This window comes from Lissotriton helveticus, chromosome 2_1 (assembly GCF_964261635.1).
Source record: "Lissotriton helveticus chromosome 2_1, aLisHel1.1, whole genome shotgun sequence".
NCBI lineage: Eukaryota > Metazoa > Chordata > Amphibia > Caudata > Salamandridae > Lissotriton > Lissotriton helveticus.
The window spans coordinates 648,043,226-648,060,810 of NC_136059.1; the positions used below are offsets into that span (position 1 = coordinate 648,043,226).

Below are 17,585 nucleotides of genomic sequence, written 5' to 3' on the forward strand. Positions count from 1 at the left end.
CAAATATTTTTACTGAGTTGTGAAAATAGCTGGTTTGTATTGGTTAGGAAGCCTTGGGGGTAGGGATGCGAGTGTCTGTGCCTGCTGCACGCGCCTTTCCGTTATCGATTTAATGTGCAGTAGGTGGAGCAGATTGGTTTTTGCAATATCATCGGCTTATGACTGAAATAAAGCAATATTCCCGACATGCTCATTATACCCCTATGGACCTTAAATAGGGTTAATGTGTAGTATTAGGCTGACCACCGCTCCAAGTCATCATTGACTGTTTTCAGTGAAGAACTTACCAATTATTAGAATTTACGTGGGACAGCACATGAAGCTTAGAGCCTATCCATTGCTTACTGTTGTTACGTTCATTTCCTTGCTTCTCTTTCGTCAATCTGTGCCCGATTCACTTCCTCTTAATGTGTTTGTCTCTCCCCTGGAGCTTAGCCCAAGTACCTCTTCATTGGCCAATGTCCTCCCAGGACTTGTACTTTCAGAGCTACTGTTTTTCTTTTATTTACTGTGCTTGCAGGCCTTCACTCTTCTGATTGCTTCTGATGCAGGCCTCCTCCCACATTTTGTTGCTTGCCCTGTACCCCGGAGCCTCCTCCTGCATTGTGGTACTTGCCCACGCACCCTGATTTTCCTCCCACGTTGTGTTGCTTGCTAAACCCTCCACCCGCCATGTTGTGTTGTTTTCCTTTCCCACTCCTGCATTGTGTTGCTCATCCCACCGCTCCTGGCAGAAAAAAATAATCACTGACGCAACCAGCACTGGTAGCAAGCACTGTAGTCCTTTTTTTCTAATTTTCAGCCATGCTGCACAGTAGCCAAGCTTCTGTACTTCATTGCTAATAGACGTTGACTAAGCCAATATATCTCACATAGGCGAGATCTATTGGCTTTGTCAATGTTTGTATTAAAATGTTCTTGATTTTTCTAAATTGGTTTGGAATTTTTCTTGTGTCGTGTTTGCACTTTAATACCGTTTGTATGCTGCATAAATACTTAACATATTGCTTCTAAGTTAAGTCTGACTGCTATTGTGCCGAGCTACCATAGGGTTAAGCAGAGGTTAATTTGACTTCAGTTGTTCACCCTGACAAGGAATGTGGTTGTTGCCTGAGTTGAGTTACATCCCTCACCCCTCAACCAATAACCCAATTTCTTACAGGGGGCATCGCCATTTAAGTTTATAAAGGCTTTTTGTTAGGTGGGTGAATAAAAGTAAAAAGAGAGTAACATTCACCAAATGTGGGTGACATGATATGCTATGTGTCCAGCATGTGGTCAAACGTTATGTCAATTATTTTTGGTGATAGAAAATTGGGTGCATGCGTAGCTTCCTAAAATACTTTGAGTCCAGGAACCCTATTGGATATGGTCACAATGACTGCATGTTAATTTAATAATTTTTATTGATAAAGTTTTATAAAGCGCGAACAAGATCCCGAGGGATATCAGAGCACTTTACAATATGATGGAAGGAAGGACATAAATGCAATATCCACACCAAGTAAGAAAAATAAAAAACACCAAAAGTATTCGCAGATTACAGGACAATTGTACCCAGGAGGGTAACACAATCAACAGGTATAGGAGGGCGACGAGTGGGGGTCAACAGTATGCAGTAAAGAAGAGCCGTAACAAATGGTGGTACAATGAGGAGCAAGTGTGTCCTCAGTAATGTGATCAATGTTGTCACGTCATATGAGAGGTCATAAACAGTGCATGACAGGGACGCAAATTATAGTTAGTTAACTTTAGTATAATTGGTAAATTTCATTTTTTTTTTAATTTTAAACATTACTTTTCGTCTCATTTAATTAATTTTTATACCTTTTTATTAGATTTTTCCAACAGTCAAAATAATCAATGCAATCAGTTACATATGCGAAATAGAACCTAACAAGGGAATGGAGATGTAGAAGAGACAGGGGTGGATTTATAAATTAACCTAAAATATCCAAAAATACATAGACATGCACTAACTACTATAATCATAATTAGTGCCCTCAAGCTGGGAGCCAATCCAAATTTATAACCCAACATGATTTCCTTATAACTCAGGTTAATTTTAGTTCCGACATGTGCGGAGATCAATTTAAATAAGCTATCCCGATATCATTTAATCTTCGGGCAGTTGATGAACATATGTACTATATCTGCCGCATGGAGCTTACACTAGGGGGCAGTGTGAGCGCTCTGAGGTCCCATTTGCACCCCATTTCGAAATGTGATCCGGTGTGTAATATACCATACAGATTGTCCTAAATTGCAGTAATTTAAGACTGGCGGAGCTGATTGACCGATCTAAAATATCAAATGCATCCTTTAACTCAGCACCTGTAACTGAAGTCGTCAAGCGCTGGCTTAATTTCAAAGAGTTGAGTACTATCATCCAGAGTACAAGCCATGTATTTCTGATAAGTTATACTTACCATTCTAGTTTCTTGCCCAGGTTTTTAATAGCAAGTAAAAAGATCAGTTATTTCTTCGTCATTGCTGTACTTAAGCCTATTAACAATATAATCCCTCACCTGCAAGTATTTAAAAACAATGGCGGAGCGAGAGCCCATATGCATCCTGTAGTGCAGTGAATGTCCGGAAACCATGACTATCATACAGCTGTCCCAAGTTGACTATGCCCTGCTGGCTCCAGAGTTGCCCTACATTGTCATGAAATATGTCGGGGAATAAAGGATTGCCCCAAAGTGAAATAAGCGAGTGAACAGTCGGTAAAAAACATGTTGTACAAATTTCACGCCAAATTCGCACTATATCACTTACTACTTTAAACCTCACCCGCTTAAAGTAGTTGGGATCAATCAACCTATGCACAGAGGATATAAAATCCATTTCTAGTGCTAGTTGATACCCATATGCAGCCAGCCCACTCTTACTTCCAACCAATAAACCTCAAATGCGGCCAGTAAATGATGCCTAGAAAAATAGCTTGAAATCTGGTAGTTTGAATCTGCCCTGTATAAAGGGTCATTTTAAAAGGTGGATGGCGCGCCTAGGCCTCCAGTAGCCCCATTTAAAACTAACTGCCCCGTCTAAACGTTAGAAAAAGGAATCAGGAACTCAGAGAGGTATTGAATGAAATAGATATAAGAACTTTGGCAATAGTTTCATTTTGACAATATTACATCGACCTAAGATACTCAGAGGAAGCTTATGCCTTTGTTGCAGTTTCACTAGGACTCTTTTCAGAAGGGGTTCATAATTAAGTGCAATAATGTTGTCCACACGACTAGACAAGCGTATAGCGAGATACGTAGAAGTATCTGCAACGTCTATCACAGAAGTAGGTAATTTAAAGTTTAGGATGACCTGTGTCTTTGAGAGATTCAACTTATATTCGGACAGGGAACCCAATTGTTCAGCCTCCTTAGATATTATATTGACAGCATTGTTTGGATTGCTGGCAAATACTGCGACATGATCAGCCTAAGCCATTATTTTAAGATCGATACAATTCAGCCGGACAAGTTGTATGCTCTTGTTCAAGTTAAGGTGTCTTAAATAAGGTTCAATATCAAGGGCAAACAACAAAGGAGAAAGTGGACACACCTGATGTGTTCCCGCCCTACTTGGAAAAAAAAGAAGAATGGCCGCCAATCAGGACCTTAGCGACCAGGTTCTTAAAGAGCATCTATACTAGTGTTATAAAAAGATTGCCTAACCCACATGTATCCATGATCAGCCCCCAGAGCGCTTCACAAGTAACCCGATCAAAAGCCTTCTCTGCATCCAGCATACCTATGTTCTCCTTAGTTTTACCAGCCATGTCAAATCCCGCAATGGCAGTATTAATATGTGCTGTAGTGTCTCTACCAGGGATGAACCCATGTTGCTGTTCTGAAACCAAGTTATGCATGACTGGAGAGAGATGCAGAGCTAAGATTTTAGAGAATACCTTTATATCTGCATTTATCAGGAGGATAGGTTGATAAGAGCTTGGTTCTTCAGGGGTTTTGTCTTTTTTGAGAAAGACCACAATGTTAGTCTCTCCCCATGATAACAGAGCAGCCTCTCCATTACTAATCACAGTAACCAAATCGAAAAACTCTAGTGCGAGAATATCTATAAAGACTTTATAGAATTCCAATGGTATTGAATCTTTCCCAGCTGCTTTCCCAGAGGGTAAGGGGTTTATAGCTAGCACAACCTCACTGAGGTCAAATTCCCCCTCCAGAACCCGTTGCTGTTGGGGATTGAGTCAGGACATACCACACTCCTGCAGGTTCTTGCCTGCAGCCTGATGATTGTTACTATCAGATCTAGGATACAACTTTTGATAAAACATAGCAAACTGTTCCATAATCGATTGAGAGTTAATGTATACTGCACCACTTTCCCCTATAATCCGACGTATAGTATTTCTTTGCTTTTTTATCAAAGATCTAATAAGTCAGCAGACGCCCCGCTTTTCCCCCCATACTCGTATAGGAAAGCCCCGTTTTCTAATAGATGGCTGCCACCCTCTCCTTGAGCCCCCTTTTGAGCATTTGTCATCTCTAAATTCGTTTTAGATATAGTATCTGCTCCTGCGGATGTTTTAAGAGAATTGCCTGTGAGTCTTTTTTTCCAGAACCGGCCCAAGTTGGGCCTCTTCTTGATGTTTACCCCTATTTTGAGTCAAAATGAACCGAAGCTTCACCCCGTATATGTTTTCATGCAGTCCCAGACAGTTGTGATCGGAGCTTTGCCTTTATTGTTTAGTATATATTCTAAAAGAAGGCGCCTCATATATCCTCAATATTCCATACTGGCAAGCAGACTTCCAGGAAATGTAAATGGTCGTTAGCCGACACTTTCCTCTGCTAATCTAAGTTGCATTTGAAATATAACGGGTTGTGGTCTCAGGTAACCTTTGGACAGAGCTCAATAGATGCCCCTTCCAACAGTTGTCCTCATACCAGAATCAAATCTATTTGAGAACGTGGTGCAGAATAGTAAGTAAAGCCAGGTATCAAGGGGAACAAAGTTCTCCATGCATCAACTAGGCGATGCAATCTCATTCTTTCCATAATAGATGCACATGTTTTAGCCATCCTAATACTAGCTTGTCGATTAGTAGTATCTATATGATAGTCCACCTCACAGTTAAAGTCCCCTATTGGGATCAATTTCCACCCCAATCTAGCAGTACCAAATTTAAATAATCAAAAACTGCAGGATCATCCAAATTAGAGCCATACACCACACAAATGGTATTTGTCTGTCCATTAATAACCAGCTGTGCTATAGCCCATCTGCCTCTGCTATCAGAAGCAGTTCTCAGAGCCCTAGCAACTAGTTCCATAGTTTTCATTATAGCAACCCCCGTACAGACACTGTTTGAGCAGTGCATATAAGCGGTTCATACCCCAGCTGCTTCACTACTTACCAATCTTTAAATGCCAGATGGGTTCCAGTCACCCCAACATTCTGCGGCTTGTATGCTGCTAGTTCCTCACATATTAGTTGTAGCTTCCTCACCTGATTTAACTCTGCCACATACCAACACATTAATTTTAAACTAGTCATTGACTAATCCAACTATCCGACCTTATGACCTAGCCACCATCTCAGACTGCCACCCTCCCTCCTCTCTATGTTAAATGTTGAATACAGTTTCCAATGAGTCTGACTCTTAAGACTGCCCCCAACCCCACCAACTCGTGCCATGGAGCAAACAAACCCCCACCACACCCAACCCACCCTGTGACTATGAAAGGGAATCATCCACCCCCCTATGCTGTCAATTGCTTTGACAGCCCCCTAGAAGCGCTGCGCGGACCACCCCTCATCTCCCCCCACCTGCATCACATCAACATCACTCGCAGTAATATTTTTAATAAGCTATCCCTCAATAATAAAACTCATCATGCCCATGATTTCTTTAGGACGCCCCCCTCCAATCAGTTTAGACATCCAAATTAGGGCTAAAAAGAAGACTATGAAGTCCCTTGCCACCATTGACGGAGAGCTTGTGAAACTTGTGGCCGTCCATTCTTGATAACCTTCAATCGTGCTGGACCATGTAAAAAAGAACAGAATCATGATTGGTGATGTAATTGGACCAAAGTTATAGAATCCTCTTAAGGGGACATCCCATGGCTCCTTATCACGGAAGTATGAGGTTATTGGGAAAGAGGGGCTTCCCGAGAAGAGGCAGATCAAAGCAAAGATTGGGAAAACCTGCCACAGCGCTAGGATGTCCCAGGCAGCTTGCTGTCCTGATCTCAGTTCCTTAGTTCTGTGCTCCAAGCGGGGGTCTAATGAAAGCCCCCTCCGAAAGTGGGTTACTTCTAAGGGAGAGGTGAAGACCTTGATCTCAAGACTATCCAGAAGCAGGCGAGCCCTTGAGCTCCACCTATCTTTACTAGGTGACAAGACGCAACCACAAACTGACTACTAAGTTCTAATGCTAGCGTAACTTTGAGCCCTACAGTTATACTCGGATATGTGACAAATAGTCCCTTGGATTCTTCAAGTTGTTCATTGCATGGTGGGACCCCTCCAGCTACCTTAGCAGCAGATGGGAAGAAACAGACAGATAAGGAGGATGTAATGGATGTATAGGAGCCCTTATTATCAACTATCCTTCAGCTCTTACAGATTCAAAGAGCTGAGGCTTTGGAGCATTACGTGCAAGTTAAAGAGGGTAATAAGGCCATGCAGCAAGCTTTAATGGAAGTAACCAGCAAAATAGCTAGTTTAACTCTGGATATGGCTGAGCTTCAACAACAAGTAGCATGAGCAGAGACAGTACGTACAGCAACAACGAAGACAATCACAGAGCATAAGCATCAACTCACATATGTTCAAAGTAAAATTGAGGATCTAGAGAACAGGCAACATTGGAACAATCTCAGGCAATTCGGAATACCAGGAAGAAAAGGCAACAATGATACACGGGCCTTCATGTCAGCTTATTGCAGAAAGCTCTTCCGGATCTGGCAGGCTGGTATATGAATTCTCAAATTCAGCAAGCTCATAGTCTTCCTCTGCTCACCAAGCAGGTAGTGAACTCTTAAGTGTCCGCATCCTCGCCCTATTCTCATTTATGTTGGGAACATTCAAAGTACCAATTGACTGAAGTACTTTGTAAGAATGGTTGGACGCCTGCCCCAGCTGCTCAAGCAATATTTCAGAGCTCTTTGATGCAAACCAGCCTGAAATAAAATCTGCATATAAAGATGATTGAAAAGTTGGCTGTGATCAATAGGTCCTCTTACTCAGAGATGCCATGTCACCTGGACTCTCAGCATTTTTTTAATCTTAAATTTAAAAAATCAATTAATAAAATACTAAAAGGAGTCATACTTACAAATTAGTGTTGAAAGAAAATTCATATTTGTGACATTTCTCTAATTTTGGCTTTAATAATGCAACGTCATCAGGTTTAGGAGCCTCATACTTCTTGACTAGGTCCTTCATACCTTTAACCAAGTATTAAAACAGAACATTTATGAGAAAACAATTAGGATAGCAATACACAGAGTTCATATAAACTGCTTAGATCACAAAATAAAATTAAAATTACTTAAAATAGTCACTTGTCCTGCAACTTTCCCTACAAAGATGAGGACAAACGTTGGTGCTGCTCTAAACCCTTGCTCACAATGTTCCTTAACTGATTGGGAAGCTGGTTGCTTATGCCTTTAAGGAAGTGGCTTCAAAATTTGAAGATTCACAGCTTCTGTGCACGCCAAGCCTGCACTGAATTTTTTCCCCTCAATATTCCAAGAAGGGAGCACAGCACATGGCAGTAGGAAGTAGGTGGGAAATGAGCTGTGAAGGACGAAGACCGAATATTAAGAGATCCAGAATTAACATGAGGTTTCATTGCACCATCAGCACTTTCTTTATTCTTCCCTACTAGTTGAGCAATGTTAAAGCTTTAATACTATGGAGGCTAGAACAAAGGGGCATAAGCATTTCAGTAAACAAATATGATCTATGTCACTTCCTGTTAAAAAAAAAGCATGAAAATTATAATTGGATGCAAAGTCAATTTTTTTTTAGCTCTCTTGACAAAATAAGGATGAGGTGTTGCGTGTGCTATTGAGTGAATATGTTGTGCAGTAATTATTCATGGCAGTTACAAATTGTTCCTCCCCAAAAGGTGATTGGCTTCTGTAAGGAAAAGCATGGGCATTTAATGATGTACTTCTTAGTGTCACAACTTGATATTAGTTGGACCCAGCTTCCACATCAAATATCACAGTGTTATGACCTCTGCATCAATATCATCGTACTGGTCACCACTGGTAAGGTTTCCAAATATTTTATAACTCAAAACCCTGTAATAAGCTGCAGAGAATATAAGTAGTGGTGATGATCTTCTGCAAGATTCCATTTCTATTGTAATCTTATTCTTGGTATGTACGCTCCTGTCCCAGTGAGGAAGCCCTCCACCCTCCCCGCCCATGTCAATGGACAGATTGGTTATTTACATAGCTTTCCGTCTGTCAGGTATCTACCATATCAAAATGTGTCAAATGGTGAGATCTTACATTGCAGTGCTAGCTTGGGTTCACTATTTATTTAGCTATTCTTGCCAGAGATGGATGTGGTCTTGTTCCTAAGATTATGTGTATGCAGAAAGTTATCATGCTCAGGAACACAATGATCAATATCATTGTATATGCAATGTTGTTGATGATATTGTTCCGAAATCTGCTTTAGGAACTCTCCTGGTGGTGCATTATGCTGAACCAGGACTTCAGGCATCTTTTTATGATTCTTTGTTAGGACCTTTACTTCAGTATGTTGCATGCTTGCCATTTCTGGATGCAATTTAAGTATTAAGTCTTGAAACTACTGCCAGCGAGTACGGTTCAAAGAATGCCAAGAACATCAGCTGCCCATCTCTGTACATAAATAAAACAAGCAAGGTCATTTGGAAGAAAATGACTTGAAGGTCTTAACTGTTCCTCATCTCCTATCAACAAAAGTCTCAAGTCCTCCCTCTAAAGTGACTAGAGAATTCCACCAACCTGTAAAGCATTTCAGGATGCTCTTTTTTTAAGTGAATGTTAGCAGAAGGATGTGTAATGGTACAGTCTGTCCCTTGGAAAGCCTTTGCCTGATGAGTGTTAAAAAGCATCAAATCACCCAATATCGAAGACTCATGTTCAGGCATGGTCAAGCTACTGGCAGGGGCCAACTGGTTAGGTGGACTGATCATAGGTGACGGTGCACGGATTCTAGACTTTAAATGACATTTCAACATCAAACAGATCTTTGATGACCAATTTTGCCTCAAAATGGACCGATTAAGCAACAAAGCCTTAGACAATCATGTCATCTTCTTGACAGGCATTAAATGACCAAGAGACAAATGTGCAGTCATTAAGAGTAGGTTAGAGCCCTTTTGAACTTGGTCACCCCCCACCTTTTCCTCACTGGTTCTGATGTTCTTGACTTGATGTGCACCGGGTCTCTGTTAAACAGGTGCCAGTGCTCTTTCCCTAAAAACTGCAACATGTATTCAATTGTAACTCAATTGACAATGACTTTAGCGCCCCTGTAAATCCCTGTTAAATTGTAGCAATTGCACCCAGAGCATGGGTACTAAAGAGGGTCCCTATGGGCTGTAGTATGTATGGTGCCACCTAAAGGGACACTATAAAAACTGCACGTAGACTGCCACTGCAGGATGCTTGAAAGGGTGCAAGCACTTCTGAAAACGCTACATTACACACTCCCTGTGTGCAATGCCTGAATACACTGCATGCCTTATATGAAAGTCACCCCTACAGCAGGCCTTAGAGCCCTAAAGCAGGGTGCATTATAATACATGTGAGGGCATAGGGGGGGCGTGGCCTGACGCCGATGGAGACGGGAGCCTGAATCGGAGCTCCCGATGGTTATCCCCTCTTTGGCACCATGCTGCCCGCTACAGGGGAGCCCCGAACGAGGAGACCGGCCCTGGGGGTGTCGGAAGCATAAGGGCATCGGGGGCACTAGCTGTGAGGGATTGATAGCCCTCTCCTGACGGCTTTGAACAGATAAGCCGACGAGGCCGCGGGCTGCACAAGATGGCGGCTGCGCGGTAATAGCGGCGTTTGAGGTGCTGAGTGCCTGCTTGGGGGCCGCCCGGCACTGCGGAGGCTGGAGCAGTAACCAGGGAAGAGGCGGAGACCGGGACCGCCACTGGTGACGAGGTGGCGTCCGGAGGAACCTCAGTGGGCCTGGTCATCGGCAGCCGCGGGCTGCGTGAAATGGCGGCTGCGCGGCTCTAACGGCTCCGGATGTGCAGGGGAGCCGGAGATCTGCCAGGCGATAGCCCTGCGTTCCTGCTCTGGGCGCGGGGTGAGTGACAGAGGCGGCGGCAAGAGCTAGACATATGGCCGGTAAGAGCTAGACATATTGCCGGTAAGGAGGAGGTGCGGGGAGGAGCTGCGGAGGACCCCGGGACCTGGCGAGTGCCCACACATGGGAGCGGGGCCTGGAGGACAGCGGCAGGGACTCAGATCCCCGATACGGCTGGCGCAGACTGGTACGCGTGTTAACAGGTGCCCCCCCCTCTCATGGTAGAGAGATTGAGGGGAAGAGGAGACAGCGCTGTGGGGCAGAGGACGTAGGGCCCCACAGCGGGAACCAGAAAAGCCAGAGGGGCAAGTGCCGGGAGACTATGGTGAGTCTCTAGAGCGGGAAGAGGCCTACGGGTGGACGGTCATGGCGGCAACGGCTCCTGAGGGATAGAGGCGCACACAGGACAGTGAGCCTGACTGAGAACTACCTTGCGTGGCCCTTTACCTGACCGCAGCGGGGACGAAACACAGAGGGCAGCGCTGCGGGGGACGCCAGTACCGACCATTGCAGAGGCCGAAGGAGGATTCACGGTGGAGTGCGGCGGTGGAGGCCGGGTGTCCCGGGGTGCTCCTAGACGCACGGGGGAGGAGAGGAGGCAGACCGGTGAAGAGAGGCACCTGCAAGGTGGAGTGGTGGGGCAACAGTTCTGGAGGAATAGCGACGAAGTGGCCAGGGCGCAGCCTTCACTGCCTTGAATACCGCATAACGGCAAGTGGTGCCTCTGGGCGACCGGCCCCGCTCGCCTTGCAGAGACGCAGGTGGGACTGCAATCACCTTCATCCTGTTATAGCTCACGCTGGGAGTACGGATTGCGGACCTTGCAGTCATCATGGGTCGGAACACCAAGAGGCGGGACGCTGAGCAACATGAGGATTGCGGAGACTAATTCACGCCCGGGGACTAGGAAAGATGGGGGATGCCCCAAGGTGACCTCTCCCTACAGGACATTCTGCAGGCCATAGAACGCTCACGACTGGCGGTGGAAACTAAGATTGACACTCTCAGGGAGCATTTGGGCCTCCTTCGAATGGACCATAGAAAGATGGCGGATCGTGTCACGGCCACAGAAGCAGAAATAGAGGGCTTGAGGCCGCCGGTCACGGCGACGACAAGCAAACTCACAGACATAGAGAAAAGGGTGCAAATTCTGGAGCAACGGGCAGAGGATGCAGAAAATAAGGCCTGCCGGAATAACATTCGAGTCACGGGTCTTCCCGAAAAGGTCGAAGGGAACAATATGGTGGCGTACCTCGAGCACTGGCTGCGCATGGAAGTGGCAGAGGAAGGGTTGTCCACATTCTTTGTGCTGGAAAGGGCGCACAAAGTCCCGGCCCGGGTCCCGCAACATGGCAGACTGCAGAGGCCGGTGGTGGCTCGCCTCTTGTTCTACAAGGATAGAGACCATGTGCTGGGACAGGCGCGTCTTAAAGGGCCGCTTAAGGTAGATAACAGTGTGGTACGGATCTTCTCCGACTTTTCACGAGAGGTTCAACAACAAAGAGCATCCTTTACGGCTGTCAGACGAAAACTGCACCAGATGGGGGTGTCCTACTCTATGGTTTTCCTGGCCAAGTTACGCATAGTGCATAATGGAGGAACTACCTTCTTTACCACCCCCCAGGACGTATGGGGTTGGATTGAGGAGCAAGAATCCCGAAAACAGCAGCACGGAGAACACGGTCCTGCAGATAAAGCCTTGCCGTGCTCCCCTGACAGGGGGACAGCCTCGAAGAACCATCCGACGGCGGAGGAGGCGAATCGAGCTAGGGCCAGTGCGATCACAGCTGTGGCATCACTGAGTGCAGCGGACACCCGAGAACCGATATCGCACTCTGGGGAAGACCAGAGGTACTCAGACTCAGAAACCAGTTCGAGTGCAGTGGGGGATGCCAGCCAGACCCTGCTGCACGTAACTCCCAGATCAGCAGATGACCTGATGTGAGGTGGGCCACGCGTGCAAGTATATCCAGAACTATGCTCGGAGGCAAGAAAAGTAGACTGTTGGTAATTTAATACTACATCTCTGGGGGGGGGGGGGGGGGGGGGGGGGGGAGGGAAGGATATCCAGAGAGGTGGAGAGGACGGCAATCCTCCCGGTGGACTTTGGCCTAACCGCCACCTCTGAACTTTGTTTGTTTGAGCACTGAAGTGCGAAGTTTGGATGGGGGAGCTGTTCTCACTGGGGAGGGGGGAGTTGGGATGGTTTTTGTAGTGTTCGGAGGGGATTAGTATTTTGGGTCACGGGGAGGGATGCTGCTGTCGATGAGGGGGGGCGGGAAGGGCCACGACCTGACACTCTGTAAGAGATGCCTGCAGGCTACATGAAGAGGTACTGGGTCTCGGGACATGCAACGGGGTGAACATGTGCACTCATGCAGTAGACACAGGCCACCTATAACATAATGTCGTGGAATGTTAGGGCCATGAGTAAAAGGCATAAAATATTCTAACAACTAAGTAGAAGAGGGTGCAGATAGCGATGCTCCAAGAAACTCACACACTGGACAAGAGAAGGTGAGGCTCTGCGCAGTTGCTGGAGAGGGCAGGCGTTCTACACGTCATACTCAGCATTTGCCCGGGGGGTCCTGATTTGGGTGCGGGCGGGAGTCCCCTTCCACCCTATAGAGCACAAAATTGATCCAGAGGGAAGGTACAGGATTGTCTCCGGAAGGCTTGACGGGCAGGATGTTACCCTGGTCAATGTATGTATGTATGTGGATCATGTTAGGTTTCTGGATCAGCTGTCGGGGTTTCTGGCACCGTACATGACAGGGGCGGTTCTAGTAGGGGGGGATTTTAATTGTATTGCAGATCCTGAAATGGACCGATCACACCCGCCTCTTCGAGACTCCCCAGTACACATGGTGGATAGAGTTTTTAGGGACTGGCAGGCTAGTTGGGGACTTGTGGATGTGTGCCGCAGGGCACATCTGACAGATAGGGACTACTCGCACTTATCCCACACCCACGATTTACACATCCATTTAGACACCTTTTTAAGCACACCGGGCCTCTACACCCAGCTGGGGGGACAGAGTACCTAACCAGGACTGTCTCGGACCATAACCCACTCATGCTCCAATACAGGAGGGGTAGGATTTTGCAACCCATCCCTACATGGCGCCTCAAACCGGAAACACTTGAAGATCAGGTCTTTCAACAGGAGACTAGGGAACACATCATACAATATTTTGCTGACAATGCGGGCACCACTGACCCTCGAATCAGGGAATGGGAGGCCTTCAAGGCTGTGATCAGTGGGAGCTACATGGTTACATCTATTGGGGTCCGTAGGACGCTTTCAGCAGACCTGGAGAGAGCAGATGGGGTACTCAGGACATTAGAGAAGAGACGGCCGGACCACCCGGAATTGAGACAGGAACTCCTGGACGCTAAGGAGGAGGTGGCAGTGCAAATAGAGCGTCTGCAATGCTTTGTTTTCCAGAAACACATGGATAGGACACATGATGAGTGGGACAAAGCCGGGAGATTGCTGGCATGGCTCGCTGACCCGTCCAGGCAGAGCAGTACTATACTGACGATACATGACCAGGGGGAACGTCCTTTACACACGCAGGAGGAGATTAGTAACAGGTTCAGGGAGTACTACACCCGCCTATATAAAAGCACTGGCAACCGCGACTTGGACAGAATAGCAGACTACTTGACACCCCTTCCGCTCCATACCCTAGAGGTGGAGGAGGCGGAGTTACTAGGAGCAGCGATTACAGAACGGGAGATCAGAGGGGCAGTCAAAGCTATGGCACGGGGGAAGACTCCGGGCACAGACGGACTACCCCAGGAGTTCTATGCCACATACTTGGTGGAGCTGGCTCCCAGGTTAGTGGAATTATACGTGGCTACATGGGACAGTAGGAGGTTGCCACCCACAACGAGGGAGGAGGTCATGGTTCCCCTGCTCAAACCGACCACTATCAATGCTGAACCTCGATTTTAAAATTCTCAGTAAGATATTGGCCACCAGTCTACTGCCACACATGACCTCTTTGGTATATTCCGACCAAGCGGGATTCATCCCTAGCAGAAACACCACCCTGAACATCAGGAGGCTGTTTGCAGTGTTACAGCAGGGCGCGGTAGAGGCGCAGGAGGGGGCGATCTTTGTCATTGATATCGAGAAAGCATTCAATAGCCTTGAGTGGGAATATTTATATGCAGTCCTAGCAAAGATGGGGTTGGGACAGGGCTTCATCCAATGGGTTAAAATACTCTATACGGACCCAGTGGCGCGGGTACGGACGGGCCGCACCATCTCCCTACAGTACAGTGTAGAGAGGGGCACACGGCAGGGGTGTCCCCTCTCCCCCCTGCTATTTGCGCTGGCGGTAGAACCGCTGGCGTGTGTGGCAAGATCAGGGACGCCATAGGAGGGCATTCGGCTAGCAGAGCAGACGCACCATATCGCATTATATGCGGATGATTTGCTACTTTTCCTGAAGGACTCAGCCACGGCGTTGGGGGGAGCCCGGCACATGATGGACGAGTTTGGAACTCTTTCTGGGCTCTGCGTCAACTGGCAGAAGTCACAACTCTTCACGATAGCGGGGGAGGCCCTGCCGCCTGCGGGCCTGGGGTACCTCCAGTGGGAACCACGCGGTTTTAGATATCTAGGGGTTAGAGTGTATCATGATCTCTCTGATGTTCAGGAGTGAAATATAGGGGGGGGGGGCTCTCCGATCACTCAATGGCAGTATGGCGTTCTGGGGGACGTTGCCCCTATCAGTGGCGGGGCGAATATCATTGCTGAAAATGGTGGGATTACCTTGATTACTATAGTTTTTTACCATGCTCCCGGTATGGATCGGCAAGGTGTGGTACCGATCCCTCAACTCTCTTCTGGCCACTTTTATCTGGGGTCCCAGCAGGCACAGAGTGGCGTTGGCTATGTTGCGCAGGGCAAGGGCAGAGGAGAGACTAGCGGTGCTGGATATGGAGAATTATTATCTGGCGGGTCAGCTCCAATGCGTCACACAGTGGGTGGTGGGAAGTCTAGATCCGGACAGGATGACGCCCCCATTCACCCCGAATAGGGCAGCTGTCCTGAGTACACTCATGGGTACCATTAAACAGCGCGCACTAAACACTTCAGAGAATAGGGTAATAAGAAATTGCTGGGTCAGGTGTCGCTAGAAAACCAAAACCAAACAACATTATTACCCGGAGATGTCTGTGGCGTTATTGGAGGAGCTTCCGAATGGGGGTCAGTGGAGGGGGATGGAGGAATGGGCACACGCGGGGGTCACTAAGATAGGAGATTTATACGGTGACAGGGAGCTTCTCATATTCGAAGCCTTCCAAGCCAATTGGGATATTCCACAGGGGCATTTTCTGCTATATGGGGCAGTCACTGGGGCCTTGCGTAGACACTGGGGTCGGGGGACCCTAGAACCACCTACACACTCTACATGCGAATACATAAGTCTAGCATGAGGTGTCATTTAGGCGGTCTCATGTCTTTATAGAGCCATTCGGCGGGACTCCACGGGGCTGCTGGGGAGCCTGAAAGATAAATGGGAGGCGGACATTGGAAGCCCCATAGCGGATAAGGATTGGGACAATACGCTGCTCCGAGCCATCAAGGTATCCCGCAACGCACGATTCCAATTAATTAGTTTTTATACTCGGCATAGGGCATATATTACTCCCGACAGGATTAACCGCTATTTTAATCGGGAGGATGCGAGTTGCCCCCGATGCCAGGAGGTAGGGGCTAGTTATACTCACATGATGTGGCGTTGCCCGAGGAAAGAGGGATGTTGGCAAGAAGTGGTTCGGGAGACAGCGCACGTCACTGAGAAGGAGATCCCATGCACCCCTGGTCATGTACTGCTCAACCTATTCCCCCACTCCGCTAAAAGCAAGGTCACAGCCAGGTTCCAAGGCCTGGCATACATACTGACAAAACGCGAACTCACCAGCAAGTGGAAGGCCCCGGGCAGGTCTGGGGGTCAGCAATTGGAAAAGGGAACTAGTGAAGTGGGCAAGCTGCGAGCATAGAATATTGCTTCAGAGCGCAAAAAGAGGCATAGTACGATTGGAGAGGACACGGGGGGTGTTGGTAGATGACCTGCAGAATGAGGACCAGGAGTCGGCACCTAGCACACCACAGGCAGGATCTCAACTGGCTAGCCCTGGGGGATTGGATCAAGAAGGGGCTGAGGGGGAGACATGAATGGGCCATTGCACCCTAGCATCCATATACATGGCGAGCTCTATGAGCACGACATAAGGCTTTGACGAGTATGAATGGGACCCAAACCATGTACACAGCAAGAGACAACGTGGCAGGGTGGTTGGCAGCAGCAGGGGAGGGGGGAACTGTTAGGTTGTTAGCATTGCTGAGAATCCAGTACAGCAAGCACTGCAGAATGTAGCAAACAGTCATAGGATACGTGGGGAGTTGGAGGAGAGATGTAAGAACCGGCTGGGATGGACCCTATGGTGGGATATGTGGATATTCAATGACTGGATAAGAATGTGTATGAGTATTGCTGAATGCTAAATGCCAATAAAATCTGTTTAAAAAAAAAATACATGTGAGGGCATATCTGAAAGCGACAATTAGTTATAGATTCCTTACTTGTGGAATTACCCCCAGGCGTAAGACTGGATCCAGAGAATTTTTCGTCAGCAATACCCCTGCGCGTCGAAAGGTGGCGTTGGTTGACACCGCATTAGTTGTGGTCGCCGGGATGACGTTGCGGTAGCTACTTAGACACCGCCCTCGCGTGCGGACTTCAGTGCTTTCTTTTTCCACAGAGAGCGGTACCTCCAGACACTTTTTGCCGACTTTTGTCGACACAGTTTTTGAGTCTTTGACTCCTGGTGCAGGTCAGTGATGCCCTGTTTCAATGCTTGTGGTTCTTGACTAACACTGATGTCGGTGACTATCAGCACCGCGTCTGCCTCTGGTGTTGTGAACGTATCTAGGACCCTATTTAAATATTCCCGATTCATGCCCTTGTGTGATTATAACAAATCATATCCTTATAAAGGCATAAGAATCATATCCATATTTAGTCATAGCCAATGCAGTCCAAATACGGCAAGGATACTCCCATAGACTCCTAGAAAGTACAACGTGTTCTTTAAACAAACCAAGCCTCCAGCAGCCCGGGAAATCCCCCTGCTTTTGTTTTGATTTGTCCAAGAACTCCTGGAGTCCTGAAAGAACTGTAAGTTCTTAGTGACGTCTTATGTCCAACCTTACGTCAAACTTGGCACCTTCCAGGTATAAATATACCAGCGTTTGCCTTAAGCAA

General features: G+C 47.1%; 1 protein-coding gene across 3 annotated transcripts in view; it reads right to left on the bottom strand.

The window, feature by feature from the left end:
* Positions 1–17,585, bottom strand: part of CCNH (cyclin H) — a 199,223-nt gene that overhangs the window by 32,933 nt on the left and 148,705 nt on the right. For all 3 annotated transcript variants that reach the window (XM_078675336.1, XM_078675337.1, XM_078675338.1), the window contains exon 8: positions 7,310–7,421. In XM_078675336.1, coding sequence (XP_078531462.1) covers positions 7,310–7,421 — 112 coding nt within the window. The remainder of the gene's footprint in view (positions 1–7,309; positions 7,422–17,585) is intronic.